The following is a 17,318-nucleotide window of genomic DNA, read 5'->3' as shown; positions in this document are numbered from 1 at the left end:
CATGATGGTTATGTGGCTATGTTTTCACAAGGAAAAATAACTCCCTCAAAATATTAAGTAGAAACACATTTTGATACAAAAAAAAAAAAAAAAAAACATTTTTTTTCCCAACTTTGACTTTTTCAGTGATCCTACCAGTTGTATTAATTTAAGCAATAGGTATTTTAAAATGAGTGGTTTATTTTAAATAAATTTATCATGTGCTTTGGCAGAGGTATCATATCTTTCTCAATATTTCATTTTGCAACTTCTTTTTAAAAATTTAATTTTCCAAGTTTAAGTGATTTCTGCTAAGTGAAATTGTTATTGAAATGTACTTTATGAATTTTAAATAGAAATTTCATCATGGTTCACTAAATACTCTTATAAGTGTTTTTTATTCTAGGCTACTGCTAGTGTCCAAACTGAAGGAGAGAACATAATTGATTCAGTGTTCGAAAAATCAAAGTTTACGAAGCTGGGTTCACAACCTCATTACCATCCGAAGCTGGATGATGTGCCTTTCCTCTTAGGAGCAGTAAGTTCCTGTTAGTGAATCCTCATTGATGTGTATGTCAATGTTTGTACAACGTCTTTGGCATATGCAAATTGAAAACATACAAGTACCAAATATAAATGGAACAACCAGTAACAAAAAATATAAAAGAGCATCAATGACCAAACATTCCCGTAACTCTCAATAACCGAGTAGCACGGTACCCATTTCGAATTTTGAAGGCATAGAACAGGAAAATATTTTTTTTTCTGACAACCCTTCTATTTGAATGGAACTTTTTCTTCCAACCTCATCACGGGAAATGTGTGTACCTGTTTTTACTGAAAACCGAGATGGCTTATTGTTTTTCTGGCATTTTATGCTTATATTTCATGTTGAATGGTCTGTAAGTAAAAATTGGTTTTCTCTAGTTTTTTGTGATACTGGATGTATTGGGTTGTACACTTTGGTATATCATAGTGAATTCATAGTATTTTATTTATTTATATCAGCCTCAACTTATGACCCGCGGACCAAATGTGACCCACAAAGCTCATTCATGTTGCCTGTTTTATTGAAAAATATTATTTGTAATTTTTCACCTCACAATTATTTGCTCAACCTTTATATTGTCATGGCATCTCACATAAGTAAGTACAAAAAAAAAAAAAAAATGTATAGTCTAACTGAAATATTGTCTACATCATGAGAGAATGTTTCTAATTTGGTACCAATAAAAGTGTAACAATATCTTCGTATACTAACAAAAAGAAAAAAGGCGTAACATTGCTTTCTACTTCACATCGTAACAAAAGCAACTGTGGGGCAACCAATAGCCCTAATTATTATGTTTTATAGCAAAACAAAATCTGGTGTTGAGACGATTGATCAAATACTTCAAAATTAATAGTAATATTTTAGATTTCTATCCTTGTATTTTTATTTATTGAAATACAGTACTTCTCTAGCAAAGTTTTGTTTCACTTCCGTTTTTACCTTTGAGCTTTTAACGATTAGTAAATGGTGTGACTCTTCATTACAATCCTTTAAATCCCCCCTCTTTATCTGTTATCTTTTCTTCTGTTAGAAAAATATTTCTGCGCCCCATGTAATTTTCTCTACTTTGCTCTGATTTTCAACATAACATTTTCATTAAAAAATAAGAAATATAAATGTGTCAGACGGATTAGCTATCAAAGTTATTTATCCATTCATTTTTTAAAATGTTGACTTGCCATCAGTTTTTACAACGTATTGAATACTTTTTTGTTCTTTAAAAAAATGTTTGGAACCTATATTTCGGGCGTCCTTAGTTAGTTTTTTTTGGTCATTGGCCGTTTGAAACAAAAAATAATCGGCGGTCTTTGAACCATTGGCCAAAAATTGCCATCGCTTGAGCGCTACCTGGTTATTGAATATAAGTATAAGAATTTTTAATGCTACCCCCCCCCCCTTCCAAAAAAATGTTTATGAAAACAGGGTTAAAACTTTGTTTAGTTCAAGTTCATATAAATAACAAGGATTAAAAGCAATTTTGCCAAGAGCTAATTAGAAGTGATAAAAATTATGATAAAAGTTGAAAAAAGTACCTGAGTACCCGGTCGCCGTCATTGACACTAGGGTTAAACAACATATTACAGGAAAAGGAAAACATGAGAAAGTAAATTTAAAAAATGCTTTCCAGTTTTTTCTGTTTACCAACACACAAAAATATTCAAACGGATAATTGTCACATCTAGTGATGTAAAATACCCGGGTATTTATTTTTAGGGGTAAATACCCAGGGTATATACCCGGGTAAATACCCAAAATGGGTAAATACCCGGGTATTTATTTCAAAAATTTATATTCAACTAAAATACTTTTCTGTATACAACCAACAATATACAAAACAATAAATTTTTGCCCAAAAATTATATTTTGATCACATATTTAAAGAATTATTGTGTGAAACAGCTTAGCAATCTAATATGATATTCACATTAAATGTGTTGGATATGCCTGATCAATGTCGATAGCCAAATTTCACATATAAAAAGCCATTCTACAAAAAGTAAAAAGATTAACTGGTTACGAAAAAAGCAAACATCAATTTTTTAAGGTCCTAGTCTTTTATAACGCAGTAATATGTCCCTGCATGACATCAAAATGTAACGAAATGTCGCTCAATTTATTATTATTATTTATTTACCTATATCTTATGCAGAAATTTCCTCCAAACTTAGTTCAATTGCTCAGGTGTATTCTGTATCACACACACATATATATATATATATACACACACGTAATATACATAAACATTTAAAATTTTTAATCTTTTATTTTAGGATTTATGTTTAAAAAAGAAAATAGTCACCTTTTAATACCACCTAAAAATTTTTTGCAAAATGCGCAATTATTAGGGGATTTACCCTGCCTTCGGAAAAATACCCAAAAAAATGAACTTCCCACCCTACAGGGGAGGAAATGCAAATGAGCAAGGCAACAGAGAAGAATATTTTGCTTTTTTTTGCTTATTAATGTGAAAACTGTTTCTATATTTTCCATGTTATCACTTAAATATCAATAAAATAAATAACACGATAGTCTTAATAACTTCTCAGTTTATTCTTCCAAACATCCCTCATGCTTCCTTTTTTTTCATTTTGGATATGACTAACCTAGATTGTGATTTTGAAATCCTGAAGTTCATAATGAATTGCTTATACTTCTCCAATTATGACATTGAAAAGAAAGATTCTTTGGTTCACCATATGTTTCTTTCATGATTTCATCAAGTGTTTCAATAAAAAAATATTATAAACTGTGTAATACATATATGTATCTATCAGTTTTACCAATTATTTCACATTTAGATTTTAAAAAAAAATCCCATTCACTTTTTTGCAATTTTTGTAAAATACCCAGTTTTTGGGTATTTACCCAGACCTTGGGTAAATACCCGGGTAAATACCCAAAAAATATTTACCTACCCGCTGGGTATTTACCCGATCCACATCACTAGTCACATCTATTCCAACTTACTTTACAGTACAGGGCTGGAGGCCTAAATAACGTTTTTAATTACACCTATACTCAAATTCTTTGCACTGGCTCTAGCTATATTGTATCCCTTTTCCCACCTTAAACAAAAGTAAAAAGGTTCTCCAAACATCGGTGTAAAAGCATTTTCGCCCATCAAGCTGTAATGTTAAATATTACCTCTGAAAGGGGGGAAAAATTACAAATGACAGCAACTTTAATTGGATAGTTTTTCATAACTTTAATTGTTAGTAATAGCAAGAAAGATGTTTTGTAGTGTCATTTTACTAAACTTGTTAAAATGATTGTAAAAAGCATACTTTCAGAAAACTAAACTAGCTTAATCTTTTCACCTGACTTCTATGTGATATCTTCATTAATGAAAATAACTATTATTAAAAAATTTCCTGTTTCTGGAAGACGTGAGAGTGAAAATTTATTTTAAGAGTAATAGACAAAAGTGCTCCCAAACATATGTTGCAATGGACTCTCATATATTCTAATTCACATCTGCTATAATTCATCTAATAATTTGTCCAGGGACTATAGGCATAATATATTGGTTATGACTGCAGATAGATTAAAATTAATTTATGCATTATTTATTTTTTCAAGTTGTTTATCATCATCAGCCAATGGAAGAGCAACTCTTTTTCTGCACCTCTGCAACCCTTCTTTTAGGCACTGTGTTGTAACCATAATAATTCTTAAAATAGTGTTCAATGTTTTCCTGGTTATGTCATGCAGCTTTTTGTATTACTATTGCATGATAATTTTTACTAAAGTATTGAAAATTTTTACTCTCTTTCTAATTTAAATTTAGTCATCTTCTGCAAGCCATTCTGTTATTGCCAACTGTCAGAATATATTTGCCATGATGAAATCTCACAATAAAGCTCTATGTGGTCCAAAGCCTCGTATCCAGCAACGATCTAACAGTAATCAAAGCAAAGAAGATACTGTAGGCAGTATGATAAAGGAATTGTCTGATGATCTGACCAACTTAAACATGTAGGTGATCAACTTCCTAAACAATTTAAGTTGTGAAAAAATTAAATAAATTGTATATAGTGAAAAAACTCACATGTTGCTCTGTTGGAAATAGTTGTTGAAATGTAACCTTGTTCAAGGCATAATATTTTATATAGTCTAAGTCAGCGATTCTCAACCTGTGTCCAGCAAACTGGCACTGGTCAGCAGAAAAATTTAACTGGTCCTCAGAAATGTTTGCTTGTCCAAATAAAAAAAGTTTTCTGAATCAATAAATAAATAAATAAATAAATTTAAAAATAAATAAATAAATAAATAAAATAAAAAGATAACTCCATTTTATAATAAAAATAATATCCTATGACATCTTTTAAATTTTGTGACTAATTTTTGTAGTTTTCTATGATACTTCAACCAATGTTTATTACTTATGCATAATTAGTACAATAATTTCTTTGTCCTATTCTTAACACTTAAATAAATTTTGTAGTAGCTCTTTAATGCCAAATTTCATTTCTGTATTTATTAACTCATGTATTAAAATTATTATTTTGAAAAAAAAGAAGAAAAAAACTGCATCCTTGAAGGGTTTTTTTTTTATTTTGCCAAAAAAAAAAAAAAAAAAAGAGAGAGAGAGAGAAAGAAATAGAAAGAAACCATCACCAGTCTGCAAATTTTTTTCCAAGCTCTTGTTGGTCTGCCAGACAAAAAAGGTTGAGAAACACTGGTCTAAGTGCTTTTTTTTTTTTTGGGGGGGGGGGGGGGTATTTTGTCATGATTTTTATTTCTGATAATTTTTTTAATGGAATGATGTATATTATTATTATTAAGGGTGGGGAAAAAAAAACTTTTTTTTTTTTTTGAAAAAAACCAAAACCAAGTTTTTTTTTTGGTTTAGTTAAACCTGTGCACAATATTTTGATGGAGGAAACTATTTTGCTATAAGGATTGTGTCCATTATGTTTTGTACACAGGTTGTCTCATAATGTCGTGTACAAACTTGGAAGGCAGGTAGAGAATATGGTGGCAAGCTCGAATTATATCAAAACACAGGGTTGCCTAGTAAACATGGAAAACCTGGAACTGTCAGGGAAAATGAAAATCACCTAAAAAGTTTTGGGAAATGTCAGAGAATTCCTTTCCCATATTTCCATCTTATGGGTAAAACTGCTGCATTATTCAGGCAAAGATGCTGTTGTACGGTAAATGTCGTGTTTCGGACATGTGAATTTTCCTGATAGTTGAGAGAAAAAATATCAATCTCATTTTTAAAAACTGAATCTAAGAAGACTACAAAAATAAAAAAAATAAAAGAAATAACCATATTAAAATCATAAAGTTCTGATTTACTATTATTGTATTTTATTTTGCCTCTGCTGAAAAAGAAAATCTAAGCCATGCTTAGCTAGAGATTACAGTTAACCCTCGTTTATCGCGGTTAATTCGTTCCAGGCTTTACCGCGAAGTAGGATTCTGTATTTATAAACCAAATATTTTCCTAACTAGAGTGCATAAACTTACTTAGAACACTTTAAATAGGTTTTTAACATAGTTTGAGCCCTCTAGACATGAAACAACACCCTTAGCCACTATTACATTTGCATTACTTAATATATTACTCAAAATATGAGAAAATGAGATGTATTAGATGTAATATATATCACATAGTTATTATTGGGAAATAAAACTACATACACACATGTCCCCGTTCTTCTACATTTATCTTCATTAAAGGTATTGCGCATACAACTTAAAAAGCTAGTACACTGTTGAACACCATTTACAGATTTATTTATCCTCTAGTGATTTATACTTTCCAGTTATAGTGTTTAACGGTTAAAATGAAATAATGATTCGCTGCACTTTCTTCGGTGATTTTATACCTACACTCCCTCAACTAGTACAGCTACAGCCTCTCAGAAGAGCTTACCTTACTTGAAAGACATACTTTGTTATTCTTTTGTAGGAAAAGGTTTATACGAAAGCATAAAAAAGACTAATTACTATATTTGAAAAAAAAAAAAAAACGCGACGTAGTGAAGCCGCGAAAGTTGAAGCGCGAAGTAGTGAGGGACGACTGTACTAGTATTTTCCGCAATGCATGGTCTTATTAGTACCTTAATAGCCTCCATTCTGCTTTTTGTTTTCTTTTTCATAAAATAAATAATGGTTATAAAAATTTGAAATCTCAACATTTTTGCTTAGGTCCTTTTTTTTTTTTTTTGAAACATGCCAACATGTTCAACATGCTTTGTTGAAAACTGCTGTGTGTTTGAGATTTCATTCCTTTAAAAAAAAAAGGAAATTGCTGTTCTTTCAAAGCATTTGTAATCAATGTAATTACATTTTTAGTTTGTCGTAACTTAAACGAGATATTTATTACAATGAATAATAATTTTTAAAGCATTATTTGATTCATGAAGGAGGTTTAGTTACATTAAAAATATGTTGCCTTGGTATTTAATAACATAAGTAGACATTTATTAACCTGGAATGTTTTTTAAAGGGTCATCCACGCGAAATGAGCAAATCAGCTGTGGCTGACATGTCACAAATTTCAATGAAAATTTTCATTTAGGTAAACCATGCATATCTATGAGGGAATGCAAAGTATGGAAGTTTAAAAACTGTTTGTAGCTTTGTTATTGAAATTAGAAGTTGATGCTTAGGCTAAGCCTAAGTTTTCAGAGTTCATTGCAGCCAATTTGTGACTCAATAACTCCATAAGGTATAAACGTGCCCTTAAAAAAAAAAAATACTTCCACATTCTATAAACAAATCTCTATTGGGAAAGAGCAAAGTAAAATTTATTCGGATTTTTTTTTTTTTTTTTTGAATCTGAGATATAATTAACAAAGATTGAAATTTTACCAATTTTCTTCAGATTTCAAATCACTCTTCTAGCTCTTTTAATGAAAAAATAACAGTAAAAATGATTCAGATTGAAAAACTATCTATAACTAACTATCTGCTCTAATTTAGTAATTGTTTATGAATTTCTTGATAACGAAATCGTACTTTAAAAAATCAAAAATTTCCGAAAATTTCATTTTTTCCTCTATTTTAGATGTTTTTTTTTGAAGATGAGGGAATGCTCTAAATTTACTCAATTTTTTTTTACGTAAGATATTGAAGTATCTTTTATATGCTACTAAAGTTTAATCATTGGAATCAGTGTATTTTTGTTACTAGAGTAACTTGAACTAAGGTAAAATTTCATTAGTTACTTCTTTTTATTGTAAGTTTAGCAAAACTAACCATTCTTTCGTGTTTCATTTTCTCAAAAGCATGTTTATGAGCTACTTGATGAAATTTTTCCTTAATTATTGTGTTGAATTTTCCTCTTTCTTCATGATATAGGAAAAAAATAGCTCTTAAAGAACACACTGAGTTTAAACTCAGTATGTTCTTTAAGAGCTATGAGTTCTGCTATTGTGAATTAGAGGAGATGGTCCTCAGTAACATAGACTCATGAGTTAATGAGTCTATGTTACTGAGGATCATCTCGTCTAATTCACAACATAATTTGAGAATGTGCTATGAGTTTGAGGAACTTTGTTTTACCCATGAATAAGAATATTTGACGAAATACACACACACACACATTTATTTCAACCGCCCTGCAGCGACGTTCTTTGAAACAAAAGGATTCCTTTGGTAGCGAAACTCGTCTCTATTTTAGTTATAGCTTTTCCTTTCAAAATAAAAATTCCCGGTAAACAACATTTGCCACAATAAATCTAATTTTCAATGGAAAGCAGCTGGCTTTTCTTTCTACTATCAATGGCAAAAGTGCTTATTATGGCATTGATAAACTATCAAACTATTATCCGTCAGAACAAGTATGCATACGACATACAATAATAATCCACTTGTAACTGCAAGATATTTTCTTCTTCTGCCTGCTACAATCGCAAATAGTTTTTTTTTTTTTTTTGTCTCATCAGTAAAACTAATCTATCTTGATATAGTTCAATAACAATTTATTGAAGCACCCATAGTTGTCTTGGAGATAGGAAATTATCATAATTTCATCTCAATTAGCAATAAACACCTAAACTCCTTGTCTCTCATTTATTTCAGTCATCAGTAGAAATGAAAGTAGTCAGAAAAAACCGGAAAATTTCCGAAAAAAACGGAAAAAAAAACTTTTTTCTCCGAAGGGGGGTTTATTTCCACTGCGGAAAAATTGAAAAAATGAATTTTTTCAACTTTGCAGGAAATTTTAACTGAAATTTTCAGCAAAAAGTGATTACAAATTTCTCACACTTAAATTCTGATGTGATTCCCCCTCCCCCTGTATTTTAAAATACTGTAACTTTAATGCAAGTTGTTGTATGATAATATGATTTGCATATGAATCAAAAAACGTTTAATAATACTTTTTGCATAAAAAGCTTAAACCAATATTTTTAGTGAAGAATTTATTTTCTTTCTTCATAAAACAAACAAGCATAACTTTAATCACAAAATTATGTTTCTGCTGACTGTGAACCAAATGTACAGGGTGTGGCAGAAAAAAACCCTGGGCAAGCAATCTTCCATGAAACTTTATTAAAAATTAATAAATTAACCAAACAAAATAATAATAATAATAATAATATGAGAAGACCTTTTACAATCAATAAACTTAATTATTTTCAAACTGGCAGCCTTTTGCAGTAATACAGAGATTCAACTGCTTATTAAAATTTTCATTCAAGGGCACCAAGTCCTTTAATCAATCCTATTCCCTATAAAGCAATTGGTTTAGGGAGTTCAAACTTACGTGTAGTTTAGGGTAGACCTTTGAGTCTAAAATAGGCCATACAGTAATAAATGGGATTGAGGTCTAGCGAGTAGAGCGTCCACTCAAAAGATGATACCATGTCAAAAACTATGCGCCTTACACTTAAGTGTGGCCTTACACCACACTTACAATGGTCTTTTCGGCCATTTGAATCAGTGTGGAGTTTAAGGAAAATGTCTAGTCTAGATTGCTGAAGTGCTCTTAAGCCCACAGAAGTACAATAACTTCTAAAATGTCCTTCTGGTTCACTTTTTGATTCATTTTATGGCCCTCATCCACAAAAAACTAGAGATTTTTTTTGTCGCTTGTGCTGATTCCATCACAGATCAAGCCTGACTTCGAATTTTGGTGATATTTAACATTTTCTAAGGTACTTGCAGGTGTCGAAGTAGTCCGATATATCCTATATTTCCTATATTTTCAAAAAAAGCATCAAAATCGTCCTATATTTCCTATATTTTTCAAAAATGTCTTATATTTCCTATATTCTTGTTTTCTACCCTATATATCTTTTAAAAAGAACAGTAAATAAACTTTCTGACATCGGGTTTTTCGCTGAAAGTACGTGCCCAAACGAGATTCAAATTAAACTCAACTGACTAAATTCTGCAACAGGCACCTTCTCTCATTGGCTACAGCAATGTGATGTCACTCTATAATGGGCAGAGTTTCGAGAACTAAGGCTGAAGTTGATTTTAGAATTTTGCGTTTGGGGGGCAATAGCCGTTTGTTTTGTTTTCCATCATGGTTTTCGTTGGTATATTTTTGTGTTTTGTGCATCTTCTGGTCGGAATGTTCTAATTTTCTTTTTGCAATCTTTTCTTTTTGTGGAATTTTGGGATCGTGAAATGTTAGTTCCTTATGATGTTAAAAGGTAATTTGTTGTAGTAAGTGGAATTATAATGGCGAAATCGCATCGCTTAACAAAATTTCGTGTGGAGTTGTTGAACCAGGAGGACATTAATTCTACAAATTTTGGTGCATGGTGCACTAAAGGAAAAGATGATTTTACCGCTTTTTGCCATTTTTGCAACTGTTCAGTGCCCATGAGCAATAGTGGATTTTTGCAATTCAGGCAGCATGCTAAAACATTTAAGCATAAAAGCATAAAGAAAACTTTGAAAAACGTCTGAAGGATTCTTCTCAAGTTCTGTTTGTTCTTAACACAAGTGGTAAAGGGTTCAGTTTAGATATAAAACCAAAGAACAGTGGAATTAGTACTTGGGTCATGAGTGAGAAAGAAAAAATAAAAATTATCTTTGTTCACATTTTGTTTAGTTATTTAGTCTATAAAGTACACTGTTCTTTCAAAAATTATTCTTTCAACTACAGGAAAGTCATTTCAGATGTAAGGTATGTATATATTTTTTAAACAAAATCGTTGATAAGAATAACTAAATAATATATGATATGTATTATTTCTTTTTTCATAGCAAAATTATTCATATAATGTGTCCTATATTTGTCCTATATTTTTTGTGGAAAATGTCCTATATGTAACAAGTCGATCACATCTACCCCTGTACTTGGCGTGTCTACAGACCAAACCTTATTGTTTTGGGGGATATGAGCTGGTTGAACGACGACTTGACTTATTTCTGGTGTTTGACCATAAGAGCTCTCAGTTATAAAAAAAAAAGGTTTTTTTTTTTCTAATTAATCTTACTTTTATGTGTATTTCTGTCAAGCAGAAAAAGAAGATGTGTGGATAGCATATATTTTTTAACGGTTAACCCTTTATATGTTCCAAGAAACACCGAGCTATTAAGAAACCCAAATTTTCCATTTTTTCCAATTTTCCCCAAAAAACCCCGGTAAAAAAACGTTTTTTTTCCACCACTTCAAAATTTCCGGAAATTTTACATCTCTAGTCATCAGTGAAATGAGCATATGTTTGAAGAGAAAAAGTTTCGAGATTAGGCCAAAATCCAACATCAATAATTTCATTCGTTTGTTGTTTATATATAGTAACTATTTGTGACAAGGTAATGTTTTTCTACACATTGATTTTATGCATCAATATCTTTTCAGATAAGTGATTTTCTTAAGTTACTGAATCCACCGTAGTACACATGACCAATAAAAGATGATATTTGTCTGAAACTTCTAGAAATATATTAATGGAAGTACTATTAATGTCTTCAACTGGATATTTCTACAAAAAATGAGCCACAAATTTTTAGCCAGATTGAAAGATTTTTTGTGGAGAGCAAAAAGAGAAAAAAAAATAACAATATTTTTCTTTTGATGCATTTGTTGAAGTTTTAATTATGTATTATTATTACTTGATATATAATTTTTATCCATATTTTTTTAAATAACATTCACATTATACCAGTACATTTTTTAAAAATTGAAATAAATGTTAGATATAGTTGCTTTTGCATCATTTAGTCGTTTATCTAGTTCTTTGAATTCTCGTAATTTCACATAAGGGTCAATCCATACAGGTTCCATACAGTATAAACTACTCATTCATGTTCAAATATTTGTAAGTTATCAAATTAAAATAATTATTTTGAAAATTACAATATTTTTTTCAGTGTAATGTATTATATAGGGCACAATATACGTAATTTAAGAAGGTGCAATGAAGTTTTCACACTTTTTACTTCTGTTTTAGTATGAATTGACTAGCAAAATTGCTCAATTTCAAAGACCTGTATCTTTTTTACAAACCAAGAACAAAAAACAATGTATGTATTGTGTATAGTACTTGAATGGAACATTCAATTGGTCAAGAAATTTTATTTTTAATTCCATCACCTTTTGGTTTACAGGGGTCTAAAAGTGTCATTTTTCTGATTTTCGAGGGGCTATATTCTATAAAGGGTGCACAAACACGCAGCAACAGTTACCTATTCTTTTTAGCATTACTCCAGTGATTAGCTTTTTTTGCCGTATTTCATTTTGTGTTTCTGTCCCCTACGCGAGTTATCCCCCTTTGAAATGAGTAAAATTTTTACATTTGACCTTGAACCTGTTGCCTTTATTTTAATTATTAACTTACAGCTATGTAACTCAGCATGTAAGACTTATGCACTTTAACATCAAAGCGTTAAATTAACTGTCATAATGTAATTCAAATAGATTTTGGCCAAAATGCAAAGGTCTAAAAGTCCCATTTTTGACTACGAAAATCACTTTTGATGACCTCTAAAAAATCAAAGGTCCAGTTGAGCGAAAAAATGAAAGTGGTTTTAAACATCTTTCATATGCAGCCTTTAAGGATATGAATTTCAAAAAAATTAAAAATGGTCGAGCGCACCCATCTGTCGAACCGGTATGAATTGACCCATAAAACACAAAGAAAATGCTATTTTTTTAAAATTTTATTTTACGTTTGGAAATCGAAAACCAATTTCAAGTTTCTTCAAGCAAATAGTAGAAACACAGCTCTATATTCCTGCAAAATTTTAAAGTTGTCTAAATTTTCCCTCATTTGAATTTTTGTGTCTATGTGAAGAGGAAAATCATCATTTTACGAAAATGTCATTAAGTTTAAAACTAATTTTGAAGATAAAAGAGTTAAAATACAATTTCAAAAGTAAGATATTTCTTTTATGATACTTAGCACATTATTGGGTATTAATTTCAGCAAAGCTAAGGCATTCCTTAAAGATTGAGATTAAAAAATAAAATGCTTAATTATGAGAAAACTGAAATATTTTCATTTTTTGAAACTCAGTTCAAAGTTAACTATAATAACTTTGAAAATTTTACTGATATCAGATTAATTACCTTATTCCATAGATTGCAACAACATATAACTTTTATGTTTTCATTAAATAGTTACTAAGATACAATCCTTCAAAAATGCAACATTTAACATTTATGAGAATGCTGTTCAATTTGACCAATTTTCAGTCGCATGTAACAATTCAAATAAAAAATATTAAGCAAAAATATTTTAGATATTTTTATATAGGCATAAAAGGAAACTGTGTACCAAATTTTATAAAAATCTTACCATGCGGCCACCACTTTTTTGTGAATTTTGCTCATTTTGTATGGAATGACCCAAAAGCAACTGTAAAACCTGGAAATGTCAAGGAATTTCATTCTTGAACTTTAGTGGCACCCTGGAACATATGACCGGAAATACAGAGCTGACTAACTACATGCACATGAAGCTAGAAGCAGGTTTTTAGGTTTTCCCTAAAAATTATGCTGTTCTGCATGTTGCCTTAGAGATATCATTTTCGCTTTTGAGACCTTACATTTTTCATACCTAAATTAATTTTTTTCCATTTCAAAATATACCCCTCCTCCTCTTTTTCCTTTGAAATGTTCAGTTTTACCTCTGAAAACATTCTACAGATATCTATAGTTTTCTGTTCTTTAATGTTATGCATATTTTTCAATGTAGGAGACACAAAAAGTTGAAAGATAAATTTGACTATGCCCAGAAAAAAGATTCCTTCTTGCAGGGTAGGAGTATTGTCCCTGTTAATCCAAGTTTTCTGAGCCATACAGAGGTAAGTTGCTTCTTTTATCTCTATAAAATAATGATAATTTCCTTTGTATCTGATCTAACTGCAAATTTATCGTTTTTAATAAAGATCAGAAATATTCTTTATTTTTCAACTGCAAGTACAACTTCAGAAGACCAAAATTTTCATGCAGGTCAGACTTTGATTTGGAAACTACTGTGGACTGTCCAAACAGTCCACCAATACTCGAAGTCACATACAATTACTCAAATAAGTGATTGAAATATATCATTGCAAATTATATGTTGAATTAAAAAAATTGGTTTTATTACTATTAATCCTAAAGTTAAGTATTTTGAATGCATAATTTTTATAAACATTTTGAAGTCATATTTAGAGCATAGAAGAAATTCCTTTTAAAACGTAAAAGGAGCTCAATATTTTATGTGAAACATTTTTTTTTTTTTTTGCCTTCTTCACAAAGTTATCTCCCTAGCCTATGGCCCAGTCACCCTGTAAGCTCATAAATAAATAAACATAGGGGAACCTGGAGGAGTTTTAAAAGTTGTAATTATTTCTAAAAACTTAGGGAAATAGCAAGTATTTGTGAGTCATTCTCCAGAAAGCATAACTTTTGAACGAAAATATTTTTCAATTTTGAAACCTTTTTTTTTCTTTTCTTTTCATTCCTACATGAAAGTGTTACCTACTGGAAGTAACCATAAACAATGGCCCAGCTAAATTCCAGTTATTTTACTCATAAAAAAAAAAAAAAAATAAAAAAAAAATAAAAAAAAAAAAAAAGCCTTGTTCACGGTAATGAAAAAAAAAAAAAAAAAGAAAAAACTTGTTAGTGTGTGAAAATCTGGGCCAAAATTTAATATCAAAGTAGTAATTTTGTTAATTTTGCAAGCAATGAGCTATTTCAAAAATTAGTGTGAATCTAATATTAAATTCTTTTAATTAAAATACAGCTTTATTTTTAGTTTATCCTTTTAGTCAAATGTGTGTTAAAAAATAGTATAATATTAATATATTTCCAAATTAGTTAATTTCAGAATATACTAGCAATTTATAATTTTGATAGACTGCCTTAAGTTGATATATTTCCCCTAGAGCATTTATTTTCACCTCACAAATAATGACATTGATAAGCACCCCCTTGGAGGAGGCCAGTCCCCCCCCCCCCGCCCCTGAAGAAAAATTTGGATTACACCTCTTTTACTATGTAAAAGATTTTTTTTAAAAAAAAGGAAATTATAGGAAATTTGGAATTGTATCATCTAGGGAGGGGGGGGGGGGTATCGGCCTCTGTGGCCTCCATCTTCAGAGGTGATTGTGTTCCGGTATTTTACCGGATTTTCATCTTTAATTCCGGTATCTTCATCTTCGAAAATACCGGAACTCTTATATTTTCAGAAAACCCACTTTTGTAAATTTAGGGCGATGTTTAATGAAACGCACGCCGAAAGTCCAAATTGAAGACGTTTTGTTTGGTGTAAAGCACGGTCATGTTTTGCAAACTCTATGGTAATTATCGAAGAACAGCTGGGATGTGGGTTAGAATAAAGGCTAGATAAGAAGAGGAAAGAGGGTTACTTGAAAGAATATCTTTCCCCTTTGGGAAGGGTTGCCGCAAACGATTTTCTTCCGCTGCTGAGGTCAGCTATTCTAATTTGTGGCCGTGTATCTAAAAGGAAAAGATTCATCTCCTAACATTTTTCCTTTTTTTTTTTTTCCGCCAAAGAAATTATCTTTCAAATGATGCATGCACACCTGCTTCAAGGTCAAACTGAGAACGGGTGAAATCAAATCATTAAATCGGTGACCAGTTTTTTTTTTGGGGGGGGGGGAGGTAGGAAGAGAAAAGTGATAAGAGCTTTGAACTCCTGTTTTTGTTCTTTATGGCAGTTCGAGGAATTTATCGTATGCAAATATTTTCTTTATTTTATATTCTGGTCTATGATCTTTGTGTGCGTCGCGTTCTGTTGTTATTGAACTAATTCTATTTATACTTTATCGTTATTAATAGGCTCCTCGTAAATATGAATTAGTTTGTTTAATTAAATTTTTCTAGTTAACTCTTACTTTTCATTTCACTACTCTTTTTGTTTGATAAATTTATTCATTTGAACTTTGCATTTTCTCATTTAAAAAATGAGGTATCTGGATAAATCTGAAGATATTGGCTTCATCGATGCAGGAAAGAAGAACAAGTTTAATTGGGAATGGTTAAACAGAGTGGATTCCTACAATGAAAAAATGGAAATATGGTGTAAAAAATTGATAGGGCTGGATTTTGCTTTTGTGTTTCTTGCAACAAGCCCTTTACATATGCTAATGATGGCGTAAAGGCATTATTGCAACATTCTTCTACAAATACTCATAAAAGAAAACGGGAATCATTAAAAAAAATGCTGGTGTATTCGGTGGATTTTATCCAGATGGTGATTATGAGATGAAAGAAGACAACAGAACTGTTGATTTTCTTACTAGAAAATGTCGATCTGAAGCTTTAGTGTGCTCATTTATTGCTGAACATTCTCTTTCATTTGCTGTAGCTCCAGAAATTGTGGAAATAGCCAAAACATTATCAAAAGACTTGCAAGCATTGAACTCCCTTAAGTTAAGTCGAACCACTGTTTCATACAAACTGAATCATGGACTTTTTAAAACAATCAAAGATGAACAGTGGGAAACGTTAAGGAATTCAAAATTTTCTTTGAATTTGGATGAAAGCACTAGAAGAGGCTTGGATAGCATATTAGCTGTTTTAGCACAGTACTATTGTGAAAAAGAAAATAAAATGATTGTGAAACATCTATCATCCATTCAACTCTCTTCATCAACTGCATTGTCTATTTATTTGAAAATAGTTTCGCTAATTGAAAAAAAAATGAAATTCCATGGAGTAATTTAATTAGTGTGTTGATGGATTCATGCAATACCATGCATGGTAAAAATGGTAGAATTAGCAGACCAGAACTTCTATATTAGCTACCCGTTTGTTTCGCATTCTTGGCTTCCTTAAGAGGATTTCCATCTCCAGCTCAGTTACTTTCCTATGCCGGGCTGATGAGTGCTAATAAGCACGAAACTGCAGTCCTCGGCTGGAAGTGACTGAGCTGGCAGTGTATTTCTTGTATTTTTGTTTTATCCCTGGCTAATGGGCGGTAATTTACTGAATATACCTTGCCTCACGTTCAATCTTCGAGTTGAACCGAACCATTGCTTCGGTCACTCGTCTGGTCTGCTAATTCTATATTAGCTACCAGTTTGTTTCGCATTTCTTGGCTTCCTTAAGAGGATTTCCATCTGCAGCTCAGTCACTTTCCTATGCCGGGCTGATGAGTGCTAATAAGCATGAAACTGCAGTCCTCGGCTGGAAATGACTGAGCTGGCGGTGTATTTCTTGTACATAGTACTTAGTTTAACCAGTGTTATTATTTAATATTTTCAATATTCATTTAAAATTTTAGTCGTTTTATTTCCTTAAGTTGGATTTGCAATTTGGTTTTAAATTCATTTAGCTTTTTTGCATAAATAAAAGAAGTAATTTTGAAAATTCACGAAATAAAACATTTTGTCACTTATCAAATGCAAAATTTAT

General features: G+C 30.9%; 1 protein-coding gene across 1 annotated transcript in view; it reads left to right on the top strand.

Annotated features, from left to right (window-relative positions):
- LOC129224936 (centrosomal protein of 57 kDa-like) overlaps nucleotides 1-17,318 on the top strand; it is a 71,474-nt gene that overhangs the window by 26,383 nt on the left and 27,773 nt on the right. Inside the window, exons 4-6 of the mRNA XM_054859516.1 lie at nucleotides 386-517; nucleotides 4,320-4,507; nucleotides 13,645-13,753. Of these exons, the coding sequence (XP_054715491.1) occupies nucleotides 386-517; nucleotides 4,320-4,507; nucleotides 13,645-13,753 (429 nt within the window). The remainder of the gene's footprint in view (nucleotides 1-385; nucleotides 518-4,319; nucleotides 4,508-13,644; nucleotides 13,754-17,318) is intronic.

Source organism: Uloborus diversus, chromosome 1 (genome assembly GCF_026930045.1).
Source record: "Uloborus diversus isolate 005 chromosome 1, Udiv.v.3.1, whole genome shotgun sequence".
NCBI classification, from domain to species: Eukaryota; Metazoa; Arthropoda; class Arachnida; order Araneae; family Uloboridae; genus Uloborus; species Uloborus diversus.
This window is presented reverse-complemented; position numbering and strand designations above follow the sequence as displayed.